The sequence below is a fragment of the Adiantum capillus-veneris genome, chromosome 15 (assembly GCF_014529385.1).
Source record: "Adiantum capillus-veneris isolate H3 chromosome 15, ASM1452938v2, whole genome shotgun sequence".
Classification (NCBI taxonomy): Eukaryota; Viridiplantae; Streptophyta; class Polypodiopsida; order Polypodiales; family Pteridaceae; genus Adiantum; species Adiantum capillus-veneris.
In genome coordinates this window covers 55,694,858-55,712,041 of record NC_140945.1, presented here as the reverse complement: position 1 = coordinate 55,712,041, position 17,184 = coordinate 55,694,858, and the positions used below count along the sequence as shown (strand labels likewise).

General features: G+C 49.6%; 1 protein-coding gene across 7 annotated transcripts in view; it reads left to right on the top strand.

Moving 5' to 3' along the window:
* The window catches only part of LOC147440708 (glycerol-3-phosphate acyltransferase 9-like), a 109,751-nt gene extending 96,185 nt beyond the window's left edge, over positions 1-13,566 (top strand). For 6 of the 7 annotated variants that reach the window (XM_086482550.1, XM_086482554.1, XM_086482552.1 and 3 more), the window contains exons 10-13: positions 11,674-11,759; positions 12,196-12,315; positions 12,398-12,496; positions 13,113-13,566. In XM_086482550.1, coding sequence (XP_086338676.1) covers positions 11,674-11,759; positions 12,196-12,315; positions 12,398-12,496; positions 13,113-13,170 — 363 coding nt within the window. In that variant the 3' untranslated portion in view covers positions 13,171-13,566. Of the gene's footprint in view, positions 1-11,403; positions 11,493-11,673; positions 11,760-12,195; positions 12,316-12,397; positions 12,497-13,112 lie in introns of those variants that run through there. The other variant, XR_015184283.1, reaches the window with a different exon arrangement.
* Positions 13,567-17,184: the final 3,618 nt, after the last annotated feature.

Here is a 17,184-nt window from a genome sequence, read left to right as displayed (position 1 = left end):
CATTCTTCAAGTCGGGCCAATTACGGATAGTCTCTATCTTGGCCGGATCCATTTGCACTCCTGCGACTGACACAATGTGTCCCAAAAATTGTATCTCTGGTAGGAAAAATTCACTTTTCTTTGCATTAATCACTAACTTGTGATCTCGTAATGCCTGAAAGACCTGAAGCAGATGATCTCTGTGTTCTGCCTCATTCTTGGAGAAAACAATGATGTCGTCAAAGAAAGTGCCAACAAATAGCCTGTACTCTCGAAAAATCCTATCCATCATCCGGTTAAATGTCGCAGGAGCATTGGTTAAGCCAAAAGGCATCACCAAAAACTCAAATAACCCAAAAGTCGTCCGAAAAGCTGTCTTGTAGACGTCTCCCGGCGCTATTCTGATCTGATGATATCCACTCTTCAAGTCAATCCTGCTAAAGCATGAGGATCCATGTAACTTGTCGAGTATATCATCGATCCTAGGAATCGGAAATCTGTTCTTGATGGTGATTTTGTTGAGAGCTCTATAATCGATGCACATTCTCCAAGATCCGTCTTTCTTCAAAACCAACAATACTGGAGAGCAATACGGTGAAGTACTAGGCTGGACAAGACCCTTTTCCAAGAGGTCTTTCACTTGGTTCATAATCTCTTCATTCTGTGCTCGGCTCACACGGTAGGGTGGCCGGTTCGGTGGTGTACTACCAGGTATCAGATCAATGGTATGATCTTCAGGACGAGCAGGTGGTAACTCTCCTGGCAGGCCTTCTGAGAAGCAATCGGCGTGAGAGTGTAGAAAATCTTGGCGTTCTTTATCAAGTTTAGACATATTTGTCCTATCATCATCACTCAACTCTTTCATAAAGATCGAGTAAACAAACAGACTGGATTTCATTAATTTTGAAATGGCCGAAGCCGATATAATAGGGACAGACTCGCCCTTCAGTTTAATATCAAGTACAATTGTTCTGCCCTTTTCTGTAGTCAAAGTCGCTTTTCTCGCCCGATAATCGACCACGGCGTTGTTCTTGTGGTACCAGGGAATCCCTAAGAGAACATCACAACCCTCCAAAGGCATTATGAAGAAGTCCTCATGCCCCAAATACCCTTGACAATGCAACCGAAGTTTGCCAATGACAGGTGTAATGGCTATGTCCCTGCCAGGTGCCGCTAGAACTGCCTCTGCAAGTGGTCCCATCCGATCAGGAGTAATCTCGAGCCGCGCCGCCAATTCCGGTGAAATGAAGTTGGCCTTGGCTCCTCCATCAAAGAAAATCAGGGCCTCTTGATCTTTCACTTTGCCCCAAGCTCGGCAAAGTTCTGTACTCTCATCCATGGTGTCGGGATCAGTACCCACACAATCTGGAACTGGTCCTGTTTTCATCTTGCCTTTTCGTACACGGTCCTCAGCTGCTCTCGAACTCTCAGGCCTTTCGTCGTCCTTGTCATTCTGTTCTTTCTGTGTCTTTTTAGGGCACTTCGCGGAGATATGTCCAGTTTCCCCGCATCCAAAGCACTTCCCCTCCCTGATGTAGCGAGTCCGCTCCTGAGGAGTAAGTCTGGGTCGTGCATCCTTTTTCTCTGGGTTGCTCTTTCTTTTTCTACTTTCATTCCCAGAAGTCTGTCCGGTTCGTTGTGTCGTGACCTCATCTGTGGGGTAGGTTAGATTGCCAGAGTGAATTGCAAAGCCCCGCTTCGCATGACTCATCAACTCCTGAATAGAAGCTGACTTCTGTTCCAAGCAGTGGTCTCGGATCTCTGTAGGTAGACCCAATGTAAACCGCTCAATCTGTTCTTTGAACGAGATCTTCTTGAATGAAGAGGCAGGTAGAAAAGAGTTCCAAAATCTTTCACAGTAAGAATTCACTGTATCGCTCTTGGTCATCCGGAGATGGTTCCAAGCAGCTCGTATATCTCGCTCAAACTCTTGAGTCAACCAAGAAGAAATAAAAAGCCTCTTGAATTTCAGCCATGTAATTGGCACAGTCTTGCTTAATAGAAGCGTGGACCACCAAGTGCGAGCATTCCCCTTAAAATAAGAGGCAGCTCTCCGAATCTTGGAGTGCTCTGAATAGCGTCCTCCCGCGAAAGCGATGTCAAACTGCTGTATAAAAGACAAAGCCTTTGAAGCATCGGAGTATCCCGAAAAAGTATCAAACTTAAGTGCTTGGCCACCTTCCTTAAACTCTCGGACTTTCTTGCTTTTATCTTCGAGAAAGTCATACTGGTTGGCTTTGTAAAAATTCCTCTTGTTTGCATAAAAGTTTCCGTTGTCAGAGTCTGAACTGTCCGTAGACGAGTCCTCTGTAGAAGTGTCACTCACTGGGCGAGACCTAGATTTCCTTGCCTTTTTCTTGCCCTTTCCGAAGCGTTGTTTCTTGCTTCGCTTTTTGCTTTTCGTCTTCTTCGCTCAAGTCTGAAGAGCTAGAAGAACTGTCAGAAGAAGAAGAAGAACTAGGTAGGCCTTCAAACTTGATGCGCTTCTTCAGTTTCTTTGCTTTGTCGAATGTCGACTGACGACCCGAATATCCCGGGAAGTCAGTACCTTTGTTCTGCTTTTTGCCGTGCTTTTTGCCTTTCTTTAGCACGTCGAAAAGCTGAGCAATCCGTGCATCAACCACGTTCTCCAGTTCCTTCTCCGTATATTTCTTGGAGGCAGAAGGTTTCTTGAGAGCGGGTTTCGGGAGTGGTGTTGTGGTTCTCTGCCACTCCCTCTGTACCTCTTCCAAAGAGGTCTGGTTCATATATTTTGCCATCTTCGGGCCCTTGGCAAAATTGAGCATCATCTTTGTTGCATCGCCAATCAATTGACGACGCTCCATCTCTCTTTGCTCCGCCTGAGTAGGCCGAGGCGGGCCATACTCTCTGTCTGAATCTTCGTTGTGATCCCAGCCCGCATCTCCAGATGCAGAGGGAGTCAACTGATCATTGCCTGAAGCCATAGGTGCCGCGGAAAAAAATTCGGGGATCGGATTTCCCGTAGAAGAGAAATCGGCCGTGCTCTGATACCACTGTAACAAACTTGGACACTCCAAGTCAAGAATCAACCGCGACAACACCAAATAACCACTTCAAAACAATTCACAGATCACAATAGATTTGCACTGGCCCGGCGGAGTTCCGTGCCTAGAGTATTGGCCCCAAAGACTGGCGCCCCTTTTGGTATTTCTTTTTGTATTAATCAATCATCAAAGTACAAGAGAGCGGTTAGGGTTTCAGTCTCAGACTCTTCGTCCAGATGCTCTGAGAAGTGAGGCCCTCACCACTAATTTAAAGGTTACAAGGGATGCCCAAAAGCAGAGCCCCAAAAGCTTCAAATCAAAAGCAATTGCTCTCTCTCTGTCTCACAGAGAGTCAAAACATGAAAGCAAAAGCATTCTCTCTCTCTTTCTCATTTAAGTAGAGAAAAAGCGAAATTTGCGTCACTCATCATTTTCCAAATTAAAAAAAAAAAAAATTAAAAAAAAAATTTAGCCTCCGCGATTTCCGGAAATTAGGGTTTCTGGCAGAAATTAGGGTTTCTGCTGTCCGCCACGTCATCACTTTGTGACACTGCACATGTGGCCGAGAGACCACTATACACAGCCAGCACCCTACTTCTGTGGCTCTATGTGCGACCAACCACTCAAACAAGGTGACTCGCCTCGACTGTCTGGAGTCCCACAGCCTCTGCCAAAAAGCTGCCAAGAACTCGACTGTGAGGCCCTCCTCCTGCCAATGACGTGCTGCAGCGGGGCGGGCCTCTCTTTGTGCTGCAAGTATATGACGTCCAAGCCGAACAGTGTACTGAAAGAAGGGGACTCCTGGGCGGTCTGCAGAAGAGAAGGGGTCCCTCCATAGCCACTCACCAGGGTCCCACTGTACTCGTGCCAGTGGACAGCACTCCCAAGCCCATAGCCTCCAGTGTCCTGTCTCAAGAGCTGCTGGGTCAGGGTCTATGACGCAAGTCCTCCCATAGATGCCCACAACTCGGATCCTCTGGAAACCGCACTCTGCTACCTGCGGGGCCTCTACTGCAACTCGCTGTAATCGTCCCCCACCCTGAAGCTCGAAGAACAAGGCTGGGACAGTCTCTGAGCAAGCCCTGACTGAAATGAGAACCTCCAGTCGTGTGAAGGTTCCCATCCACCGGGGTGCTACTGGCTCGAGAGGCGTGAGCCACTCAGCTGGAACTGACTCTGAGATGTCCTGACACATGCTCTGCACCCCTCTCATGCCCTGTAGCTGGACAGCCTGCACCTCCTCTGACAAACCTGTGAACTCTAGCCAGTCACCTAGAGAGCGCGCTGGACTAGCTGCCATGGGACCCCAAGAAACATGAGGCCGACTCCCAACCAAGTGGCCTCTCTGAGTGCTAACCATGGGGTTCCAGACGAGGGGCTGCCGTAGGCGTTCCTCCGTGCACGTCGGCTGTCTCTGCTCTAGGCCATGCCGTAAGAGCTCCCAAGATGGAAGCAAACTCACAGCAAATCGGTCCTCCAGTCTCCTGCTCAAACCAACTCGGCGCAGCTTTGTAAAGATCCATCTGGTCGAAGGTTGCCAAGGGCCTCCTGACTGAGGCACCCTGGCACGAAGCCTCTGCAGCAAGAACTCCTTCCAGGGCTCCTCGCCTGGAAGAAGTCCTCTGACGACGAACTTCCCAAGAAGGGCTCTGCTCTGCTGTGCTGGATCAGTGATCCCAAGCCCTCCCTGAGAACAAGGAAGTGTGATGACCGACCAAGCCACCTTGGCTCGGGCAATCTGAGTGTCGCGACCTGACCAAAGGAAGTTCCTGATCAGCCTCTCTACCTGGCTGATACAAGAACTCGAGAAGATCCAGCAAGAAGTGATGTACCACATAGTCGCCAACAACACCTGGTTGGCAACTACTACTCTACCAGCCAGCGAAAGTCTTGCTGAGCTCCAATGTAACAGCTTTCTCCTGATGGACAGGAGAAGAGGAGCAATCTGTTGCTCGGGGGACAAGTCCAAACCAACCTGACAACCCAAGTACCGAACTGCAGTCCCTTGAGGAATCCACCTGAAACCCTCTCCTGGCATCCAATCTGGCACAGGAGCTCTGCCAACCGAGAAAGCCACTGTCTTTCTCCAGTTGATCAGTGCGCCCGATGCACAGCAGAAGGTCTCCAAAGCCTGCTCACATCTGTGTAAATTGGCCTCCTGGCCCTCGAAGTACAAGGCCGAGTCGTCGGCAAACTCAGCGTCCAGAAGCTCATCTCCCCGTATAGGGAGTGCTAAGCCCCTTAGACCAATCTGCTGTGACACCAAAAATCTGCTCATCGCCTCCGCATAGAACAGAAAGAGAAAGGGGGCGAGAGGACAACCCCGTCTGACCGATCGTGTGAGCATGAAGCGCTCACCTCTACCTCCTGCCAAAAGCACCTGACTGTGAGTCTGTCTGACAAAGCTGACACCCCTCTGATCCAAGCATCTGAGAAGCCCATCCTGCGTAGCGTGCCCTCTAGAAAGTCCCAGTCCACTCTGTCGTATGCCTTCTCAAAATCGAGAAGAAGAATCACAAGGTCCTCCCCACGGAGTCGTGCCAGGGCAGAAGCCTCCTAGAAGGTGAAGATGTTGTCAAGGATACCGCGTTCCTTGACAAAACCTGTCTGAGTCCCATGTATAAGGCTCTCCAAAAGTGGCTGAATCCTCAAACTCAGAGCCTTGGCAAGAATTTTGTAGGCTGAGTTTAGGATGGTGATGGGGCGCCACTGTTGAATCTCATCCAAGGAGCCACCCTCCTTTGGAATGAGGTAGATCAGGCCCTCACTCATGCTATCCGGCATCACTCCTGTGTGCAGAATGTACTGAAAGGCACTACAAAGATCTGGGCCAAGCAGGTCCCAGTACTCCAAGAAGAAGCTGGGAGTCAGCCCATCCTCACCTGGATAGCTACCACGAGGGAGGGCCCTAAGAGCCGTGTGCAGCTCCTCAAGCTGAAGAGGTATCTCTAGCCTCTGGCGCATCTCCTCAGTCACAAGACAAGGCATCTGTGCCCAAACCTGCTCCCTGCATGCATCCTGTCTCTCTGACTGGGGCTCAGCCGATAGTAGCTCACGGTAAAAGTCAGTAGCAACTGCACGCATATCCTCGGGCTCACAAACAACTGACCCATCGGGTCTCCTCAACTGACCGACCTTGGCATGCGAGTGCCGAGGTCCCACTGTCTCAAAAAAAGCACCTGTCACTCTATCACCCACCTGAGTCCACTGAGATGCCTGTCGGTGAAAGGCAAACTCATGGCGCCTCTCCTCTGTGCAAGCAAGCTCCTGTCGAGCCTGCTGTAACTGCTCCTCCAACCATGGACTGTCTGGATGCTGCTCCTGCATCCTCTGTAGTGAAGCAATGCCTCGTCTGAGACGCTGCTCCTCCTCTCTCGCTGCAGCCCGTCGAGCCAGAGACTCCTGGAGAAAAAAGTGGCTAAGCTGAGCTAGGCCTAAGGCCACTCTGTCTGCAGGTAGAGCCTGGCTGTCCATGCCCTCTGTCCAGAGAGCCTCTACCCTCTCTCTGAGTGCTGAGTCCAACAAGACCCGCTTTGGGATGCGAAGCATTGTGCTCCCACTCCTCTGCCTGTCTGCCACTGTGAGGATCACTGGTGCATGGTCCGAGAATGATGTCCCTGCCAGGATGCCCACTGAGCCCCCCAAGTCACTGAAGTGGTCACTAGTGTAGAAGCGATCTATCCGCGATAGATTCACTCCTCCCACTCTGCGGTCCGATCTAGAGAAGGCAAGACTCTCTGGAGGCCTCACAAAGCCAGAATGCTGCCATGTATCCGAGACCCTCAAAGTCATACACAACCTCTCCCAAGCCGCTATCTCGACTCCATGCACAGTAGCATGGCTGCCTCCGATCCTGTCAGAAGGGTCCTCCAACATGTTGAAGTCCCCTCCTACACACCAATGGTCAACCTGTGGCAAAGACTCAACAATCTGTGACCAAAACTCTGCACGAGCACTCGCCACATTGGGCGCATAGATGTTCAGGAAGCCCACAAGGCCACCCTGAAGCTGCATAGTAATCCACTGAGCCCTGCCTGCCACAATAATCCCTTTGCCCACTATGGCCTGCTGCAATGAGTCCGCAATAGTCATACATACCCCACCCTGGATGCCTCCAGGTCCAAAAGCAGCTGACCAAAAGGTATCATAACGTCCACGCAAAATCTGACCACATCGCCGAATGCGGCTCTCAGACAAATGGTGCTCCTGAAGCATAAGGAGATCAATCTCTCCTCCCACAAGGCAACGTTGAAGCTCCTGATGCAATCGGCCCCGCTGTCGCTGAAACTGGGGCCCACCTAGTCTCTGCACGTTCCACGAGACGATCCTCATGGGGAGCGAGAGAGAACAGATGCTGCCGCAGCAGCAAGACGGGCTATCTTCGAGGCTGGCTTGGATGGGGAGTAATCCGCATCCGAGCATCCTCTAGATAGGCGAGACTGCAGAGAGTGCCTGGCCCAAGCCCAAGCAGAGCGAGCCGTGCGTAAAGCAACCTCCTCTGTCCAGGAGTCCTCATGAACGTATACATAGCAAGGCAAACACTGCGTATCAGCAAAAAAGTACACCACAATGTGCCTACATCCTGCTGAGTCTGGGAGTGTCACCGCAAACTTGGCCAGTGGTCACAAAGTCTGCAGCAAATCTGTAACTCCAAGTTCTCCCATGTGGTGAGAGAACTCGAGAACCTGTGTATGCAACCATCCCACCACTGAGTCGAGGGACCACTCTGTCTCGGTCCTACCACAGAGGGGGAAGGAGAAACCAACTGTCACGAGGACGTGGCAGTTATTAACCATGTCACAGAGATGTGGCAACTGCTAACCTTGGTTGTTGTTTCTTTCCAATGGGGTTTATTTTATTTGTTTAAGACCCTCTTTTTGAAGTAGCAAACGGTCGGACATTGTATGGCCAATGTGAACGGTAGATTCACCCGCAGACGGGAAGTGGTCGGCACTAGAATTCGTATGGTAAGAGGATGTCTAGGCTCAGAGCAAGATCATATAGGTCCCCCCGTCGCACTTAGCAAGTTGGTGGATACTAGGAAGTGAACTCAATTAAGGCGTAAAGTCAAGGTGGGACTACCAACAAAAAGTATCCGACAGTTGGGCCACATTGCAATTTTGGATGCGGTCCCAATGAGGATAGATGGTCAGAAGACCAGTGGGAGCCCAACGGAAGCATCTCCTAAAATTTAGGGAACTGCTATTTTGGGCCGTGAAATGTGTTCGCGTCATTACCTCCGGTATGACTAGGGGAACATTTTACAACTCTGCCGCGAAGTCAACTGGGCAACTGGTCAGGATATTTTTAAGCGGCAAGCCCGAAACGGGCAAATGCTTGTAAATGCGCCAAGTGTCAACTTTTCATGCACTTTCCTCTTGCAGAAGAATTGGCGCTGAATTTAGAGAAGGGAGAGGCTTCATTTGCAACCTGTCACAGGTTAAGAGCTATGGAGTGCTTCCTTTCCCTCTCATGTACAGTGTGGTGCTAGGAGTGATGCCCTGCACACTACACACTGCTCTCTCTCTCCCCTACGTGCAGTTATGTGATGCCCCACAAGAGGGCTACTCATTTGACTGATGTACAGTTGTGTGGGTTCATGCTTTTGTGTTGAGGCAAGAGCCTCCTTGAGCAGGAATAGGGGTAGCTAACTGCTGCTCCAAAGCAGGCATTGGTGAGGGTCGTAACCTCACCGTACAGGTGCAAAATCAGTGCTGTGTATGCGCTGTAATTTCACTGTTTTTCAGCCGTACGGATGCCAGGATCATTGGGAATCGTGCCCCATTGGCAAAGGACAGTTAGGGGACTGTTTGGGACTGAAAACAGGGCAAAAACCAGTAAATACAGCGTGCTGAATTTACTGTTTTTGGACAGGAATCAGAGGGTATACGCCAGTGCAAGCGAGTTCCAGCAGGGGAATTGGTTTCGCGCAAGTTTTGGGGCTGTTATGCTGCCGAAATTTGGCCAAATCAAAGGGTATCTAGGTGGATACACGTGAAGGATTCCCAGGACCTTACCTTGTAATTTACCCTCCTAAAGAATAAAGAAATACCGAAAGGGGCGCCAATTTTGGGGCCTACAGGTTGTCGGCGTCTGCTCGGAGCATTCTAGCTTCCGAGCCGTGTGTGTATTCAAGTGTTAACTCCCGTCGCAGGTTCTCTTTGCAAAGTGCTCTGTGTGTGTGTATAAAGTAAAGAATTTCGGGTGAAAGCCAACGCCTACCGCCCTACGGGCCGGTTTCACCAACTGCTGAGTCCAAGGCCTCTGTTCCCCTAGCGGCGAGGAACAAAGTGTGGACCCTGAAGCAGGATGCCTCGTGGTCTGCTGCGGAATCGCCGAGGAAGCGAGTGAACCCGTAGTCGAAGAAATCCCAGCGGCGTCGGAGGTCAATGCTCGTCAGACCACGAGGGATAGCTGCAAGGGAAGATGCCTGAATCTGCAGAGGGGGTTGCAAGAAGGGCTGACCCTCTCTCGCTAGGCGACTCGAGGCAAAGGCGCTGCCAAGAGATCTCCTAGCCGCCGGCGAGGGACCAGTCTCCTGAGTAGACTGTGGTACTGGAGCAGGAGGAGGAGGAGAAGGAGCTAGGGGGGGTGGAGGAGAAGAGAAGCGGGGTGGGGCGACAGAGACAGGGGGGCGAGGAGGGGAGTAGGCGGGAGCAGAGGGCGGGGGAGGGGATGAGGAGGAGGAGGGGAAATCTGAAGGTGGGGTGGCTGATGAGGGTGAAGCTGAGGTGGAGGCTGGCGTAGGGGGCTCCTCTTGCTCAATAGGACCAAAGTGGTTCCCCGTGGGAACCCACTACTGCTGAGTAGGCACCTGAGGGCCACTCGGAGTGCCAGGCTGTCGCTGTGGCCCCTGGCGTCGACGGCCACGGGCCTACTGCCACCCCTCCTCCGCTGGAGCCCCAGGCTCGGAGGGTGGCTCTGACTCTGTGCGCTGTGCCGCTGGTTGTGGCTACGGCCCAGCCTTGGCAGGCTGGGGCCGAGGCTGAGGTGTAGGTCGTGGCCTCCTCCGTGGACAGGCCTTCTCTAGGTGGCCCATCTGTCTGCAAATGAAGCACTGGTTCGGGAGACCCGAGTACTCCACACTCCGTCTAAACCAACCCTCACTCACGCGAGGCAAAAGGATGACCTTCGGGAGCGTGTGGGTATCTCTGACCAAAACTCGAACTGAAGGGATGCTAGCCGCCTTGGCAGCTACTGATGCTGCCGTACGAGGTGTCTCCAGGACAGTCCCGATGGCGGAGCCAATCCTGGAGAGAAGTGGAAGGTACTCCCTCCGTAAACCCGGAAAGCAGACTGAGATGGGGATGTCTGCCTCCTCTACTAGCACATCCAAGGTCGGGTCAAAACCATGTCGCCACTGTCGAAAGTGGGCACGTGATGCTCGGATGGCCAGTGGACTCATAGCTATGACCTTGGAGGCCATCTCGGAAGTCTCGAACTCGATCTGGTAGTACCCCCGTCCGAGAATCTGGACATCCAAGATCTTGCCCACCTCTGCGAGAAGGCGGGCCTGGAGAAGGTCTCGCAGCTCTCCTCTGCTAGGACGGGTGCCGAGAACCTTGCAGATGACAGAAGTCGCCTGCAAGCACTCTACCTCTGCGGCAAGGCTCGCTTGCTCTGTCGGCGAAAGAGCAAGTCGAATGGTGGGCTCAGCGGGGTCGGGCGAGGGGGCTTCAGGTGAGTCCCTCTGTGGCGGAGCTCGAGCCTCCATCTGTCTCTACTGCTGAGTCGAAGAAGCGGACGGTGAAGAAAATCTGCAACCAAGCACGCCAAGCACTTGTCCGAAGAAGAAGTGTTGCAGAGCCAGGTGCAGAAGACCTTCGGGAACGATGAGGACAGGGGGGGGGGGGGGGGGGGGGGGGGGGGGGGGGGGGGGACGGATAAAGCGGCGAGCGAGAGTTCAAAAGGCTGCGGGGGGGCGGGGGGAGAAGCGGCCAGGGAATGGGGGGCAGCGGCGGGCTTGGGGGCAGCAGAGGGCGAGGGTGGCGGGCAGGGCTGGGCGAAGGAGGCAGCACGAGGGCGAGGGGGCAGCGCTGGGGGGCTGGAGGCAGCGCGAGGGCGAGAGAGAGGGAGGGGGGGTGAGGGGCAGCGATGGCGCAACAGGGGGGGAGGGGGGGGGGGGAGCGTGCAGCAGCAGCGAGCTCTCGGAAGAGCTTCCTTCGTCTTCTCCAAGTTGTGTGCATCACAGACATCTTATAATTGATCTATAGTAGAAAGCTTTATTGACAGCAAACACCATGTGACTTTGTCGATTTCCGTTTTTGATTTATTTATTTTTGTTCTATAAATATATGACTGACACTTTTGCAAATGCTGTTTTTTAGCCTTCTTTGACCCTTGTTTGTAAGTTAAGATCTTTTTGACGTTTCAAAACTTGACTGCTTGGTTAAGTTTGTATTTAGAGACCTTGTTTCAGGCAGGCAGACTATGGGGAGGTGTTGAAGACATAACTATGTTTGGCATCCTGAGTGGTTTTCAAGTAATAGAAATACGGCCTCTTTTTTGGTGCGAAAATGAGAACTCTCCTTTGATTTGACACTTGTCACTTGAAAGTTTTTCCAAGCCTTCGAAAGTGCTGTAAGGAAATGTCATGTTGTTTCTTGTTTTGGCTCTGAAGGTGCTTTCAATCTTTATAATTAATATCCGTGGCAAAGCAATGTTTCATAACCATATGTCCTTTGTGCAGGGTGCTTTTGAACTAGGGTGTACAGTTTGTCCTATTGCTATCAAGTACAATAAGATCTTCGTTGATGCCTTTTGGAACAGCAAAAAGTAAGTGTCTAACCTTGTTAATGTGTCAAATTAAAAGACAATTACTGTGTTGTCGTTACCTTTTGGCATCGTGTTAGGTAGGCCTTCACAATCTCGGAAAAATGTAAAACCCTTAAAAACATCTATAAAATAAAACGTGAAGGGTGATGGTGTAGTAGATGAAAGTCTCGTGACATAGGAAAGTCAAAAGACTTTATACTCTCTATATAAAGGGGTGTTTAATGTGCTTGCAATGCGTGTTTGTCAATCTCTTCTACTTCAGAGGGGCCTTGCACTATGTTTGCATGTATGTAGTTTTTTTTTTTTTTTTTCGAAAGCCATTAGGTATTTCTTTTGGCATCTTGTCATTATGTTTGCGAGTTCAAGCTATTTTATTTTATTCAGATAATTACTTAGACCGAAAGTTTTTGCATGCAATTTGGATTTTGTTCTACAGGCAGTCTTTCACAATGCATTTGATGCAGCTGATGTGTTCATGGGCTGTGGTATGTGATGTTTGGTACATGGAGCCACAGACTTTGCAGCCATCGGAGACACCCATTGAGTTCGCTGAGAGGTGTTGAATTGCATCTTCCGAGCATTCCTTGTTCGCAATTTTTGCATCTTATTTCCTCATCTGTTGCATGTTTGTGTAACAGGGTCCGTGATATGATTGCTAAAAGAGCTGGAATCAAGAAGGTCGCATGGGATGGCTACTTAAAGTATTATCGACCAAGCCCGAAGCTTACTGAAAAGAGGTAGATTTATAGTCTGTAGGTCAATGAGAATGGGCACAAGTTTTTCTAGATAAATAAATTTGCTCAATATTGGTAAGGTAAAATTATGTCCTTGTTGGCATGTCTGCATCATGAGTTTAGATTTGCTCGGCATTGTGACCAAAAGCAGTCAAGGTTATTGTGATGATTGCTACCGCTTATCAACAAGCACCATTGATCCCTTGTAACCTCTTATGGAGCTCTCTTTTATTGCCTTGTCTTCGCCGTAACTGAACCTGGGTGATTGCACATGTGCGGTACAAGCCTTTTGGTTTAGTGAGCTTCTTGTATGCGCTCTCGGCTACACAGATTTGGATTAAGCGCACGGAGTACTATCTTCCTAGTAGATGGCATCCTGAAGAGTTGGCTACTCTCAAGATTATTGGCAGATGTTGAGTCAATGCAGCTCCTTTGCTCTGCTTGGTTACATCTTTCCTTTGTTCTTTCCTCTCCTCTTCCTCTTCAGTTGTGATATGGGCCCCTGTGCATGCTATTCTGTTGATTTGTGTTTGTTTTCTCAAATATCTCTGTAGCGAGAAATAGGCTCTTTCGTTTTTTGTGTGTGGAGAAAGTAACATCATCATGGCTTGTCCTGCAGGCAACAAAAGTTTTCAGAGTCGCTTCTACCACATCTGGGGGAGACGAAAGACATTTGAAGTGAGATTTTCAGTATAGATGTTATAAATATTAAGAAGAAGGTGTTTGCCAGAATAGAAAGACTTTGCAGGGAAAGAGGGGAGAAAGAGAGTTTGAATTGACAGAGGTATGGTTTCTGAGGTGCTATTGAGAAGCTGATTTGATGGGCAAGAGATGTAAGTATCTGCATGCTCAAAATTGGTTGAGTTAGCCAGTTTTTAGGAAGGCATGTGCTTTCTACTCCAGAGAGAAGGCTTTCTTGTAATTATTGTAAAGTCTTTGATTAGAGAAGCTCAACTCAAAATGTATAACGGAAACAAGCTCATTGGTCAATGTAGCCATCGGCATGAAGCTTGTACTCAGTGTTTCAACTCCTTCGATATTCTAAAGCAGCAGGAAAGTAAAGTTAGCACAAACTAACCGTCTGCATTTGTCGCTTGGGAGAAGAGGGGAAAAGGTGGCCTTTTGGTGGAATGTCATAGTGGAACATCACTCCCGGTACATTATTCTCCTAGCAATATTTCCTTCCAAGTAAAGGCCAGCTGATGAAATTGTCTGTAGGCCGTGTCGAATAGCTCGAGAAGACTTGAGTGTGATGGGCAGTTGAAAAAAGGTGAACCTCATCTTGCTCGCATCTGGGACAAGTGGCATCCCCAATACCTAGAATTTCAGCTTTACTTTTGAGTCCAAACTGCTTTGTGGAGTATCGACCACAATAAGAAAGCTTGCTTGCCAGTCTATGAGAAAGCCCAAATTGCCTTGCATCTATAGATCCATTAATTTGAAGACCAAGAAATAGTCCATCTTTTGTTGAGTCGCTTCTGAATGATGTGACTACTCACCACTTGCTTATTACGGTGGCTGAATATGAAGCAGTTAAAGATTGATCATTGTGTGGGGTGGAGTAGTTGGGAAGAGAGGACAGCGAAGTGTTGGAGTTTCTCAAAGCTCAGTTAGAGAGGTGAAAAGATTAGCAATATCCTTATCCTATACTAGTTATCTTGATGAAAAAGATCCTTCCAAGAAGCAATGCCTTCGTCTTCGATTGGTTTGATAGTATGTCCAAAGCACATTGAATCTGAGAAAACATTCCAAATTATATAGGATATCTGTTAGTGGATTTCATTTGCATCCATGCTTTCCCTATCCTCCAAGTAAGATGAGAACCTCAAGGGGAGAACCTAACTTTTGCAGCAATAAGTCAAGGGGAGTTGGCCTAGCGATAAAGACGAGTAGCTTTAAGCGCGCTCACTATGGTTCAACCCTTGCGACATGCGGGTGTGGGTGCAATCCCGTAAAACTAGCTAAAGTGGACAACGCGGTCCATCTGCCAACTTCAACGGCTCATATCTCATTGATCGTAGGGGTGTTTGAGGCGTGTTATAGCTCACTTCAAAGAACATGATGAAGGCTATTTTTCCAGCTCAAGACAGTCTCGACCGAGACGATTGCAGCAGGCTGCACAAAGTTTGCAGCAGATTGTGGTTCGCTGGTTCGCCCCGCTTGACTTTGGTGGAATCTTACATATGTCAAAGTAGAGTTGGTACGGGTCCAAGAGGGATTATCAGGAGATGCATGGGAGGCATGGTATGCCTCTCCGCTCAACATGATCCTACAATTCGACGCACGGGGCTCGTTGGCGGGCCGTTTTATGAACCTGCCTTCCTTGAGCCGTTGCCAAAGGGCCCAAATTAGACTTAGCGTGAGCTCTTCAAACCAGGTGATCAAGTTGTGGGCACTTTGGGCTCTCGGGGTAGAGATCCCTTACAGTCTCAATGTCATCCTGTTGGGTTAGTTCAAGATGTTTTAAGCTTGAAAGTTGACTCTCAACTTTCATGTGTCTGATGATATTGTAAATGCTATCCTCTTATATTGACGAGTGTGCTACATGCTCACTTCCTTGCTGGGTGTACTTTTTTTGCTGGGTGTTCTTCTTGAGCCTTTGAATGCGTAGCAATTCTTAAGAAGCAAGGATTTGGTTGATGAATGAGAGAGAGAGAAATGAAATGAAATGAAATGAAATGTTATATTAACGTCTTCACCATGGTCAGTACTCTGGTTGGGCGTCTTGCATGTCGAGCTAGAGTGATCTGTATCTTCTGTTGCAGCCTTCGTCGGTAGTGAGAGACCCTCTAAGGTCTTGGGCGTCTGGATCTGCCAAGCTCAGTGGCTCGGTCAAGCAGCGTACCTCTAGTCTGAGTAGGCTTTGAGCTCTGCTGTAATGACTGTTCCGTTGGCTCTCCTCTGGCTGGTGTAAAGAAATCTGTGATTCGTCTCTGAGATTGTCTTTGACCTGATGTCCTCAGCAAGCTCTCCCTAAGTCTGCGCAGCTCTAGCATGAACAATCCGAGACACCTCTGATCCTTGTATCTCATTACTCTAGAAAAAGGTCCGAAACCTTCTCTGAACAGGTAGTGGAAGCGGCTGCGTATCTCATAGTATGCCGGGCAGTGACATGTGTAGTGTAGCTAAGTTACATAGGTGACATATCTTGGCCCTTGCCGGCACCCCTCGAAATCGGTGGGAGCTGATGTGAGGATGTGCGTATCTGTCCAATAGCGCATCTTATCCCATGAGATAAGTGTGTATCCATGTATGCAGGCCTAGTCACAAAGCCGTCCTCCGTGAGTTGGAGAAGATGCTCTCTGTAGAAGGTCATCTTTGTGCCCAGCTCTTGTGTCGGTTGTATCCATGTGCTCCTGGTATCTAGCTGAATCAAATGCTGACGTATGAGTCTGGTGATCTCTGTCCATGTGAGAGACAAGGAGGGTGCATCCAGGGAGTATTGAAGTGGAGGTAATCTATCCATGTCGAGACCATGCGATTGAAACCATGCTGTTATCTGTCCATACCAACATGCTGTATCGCCTTGTAGAGCTAGTTGTCGAGATGACTCTAGGGCAAGCCGAGCGTATCTCTCCCTGGGGAGATCCCATAGACCATGCATAAAGAATACTGATCTAGTCAATGCCTCTACCACGAGGAAGGTGCGGCTAGCATGGCTCGGATAATCTCATGTGGTACTGAGGCCTTAGCTCGAATCATCCGAGCGATCATAGAGACCAGAGGCCTCTCCATACATCTCCATCCATCTGTGTTGCCAGATCTCCCATGGTGGTCTAATGAGGGTCCCCACACTTGAACTCCATAGAGCATAGCTGGAGTCACTAGAGTGTCAAAAAGCCAAAGCTTGGTTCGCGGTTCCTGAAACTGAACCTGTGAACACATCCTCTCCAATCCTCCCAAAGTTGCATATGCTCTCGTCAGTCTAGTCTCTGATGCTCTTCTTAGTGAAAACATCGGTCCACCGAAGACTACCCCAAGATAAGTATATGCATCTGTGTACTCGGTCTCGTGGCCATACGTAAATGTGGGTGCCGACCTCCTGACCCACTGTGGTGTGGTGTTGAACATCATAACCTTGGTTTTCCCCAGATTGACAAACAATCCACTATCACGAGCAAATGTATGCAGAGCATCCAAATGACGCTTCATCCCCTCTGGAGAGTCTGAAATCAGCACAATATCATCAACATATAGTAACAGCGGAATCCATGTCCCTGCTAGCTGAGCCCCCTTGTCCCCCTGATGCTCTACATAGCCCGAAAACTCATCCACATACATCTCAAAAAGAGTCGGGGATAGGGGTATCCCTGCTTTACTCCAATAGTGCAGTGGGCCATGTCAGACATTCCCTCAGTGGTACGTACCCGCCCCATCATTGTCCTGTATAGAGCCATAATACCTGTAGGCACACCCATGTCCTGTAGTTTGCGTATAAGTCTGGCTCTCGGCACTGTGTCAAAAGCTTTGTGGAAATCCACAAAGCTACAATAGATCCTCTTGCTATGGTGTCTACCCTCCTCAATAATAGCTCCCGAGGGATTCACTGTGTTTTTTCGTATGGTACCACGTGAGTGTACAAGAGGGGGGTTTCTAGATTGTGTACATAAGCGTATACAATAGGGGTAGCCCCTCATTATTTCATACTCATATCGTATACATAAGGGGGGGGGGGGGGGGGGGGGGGGGGG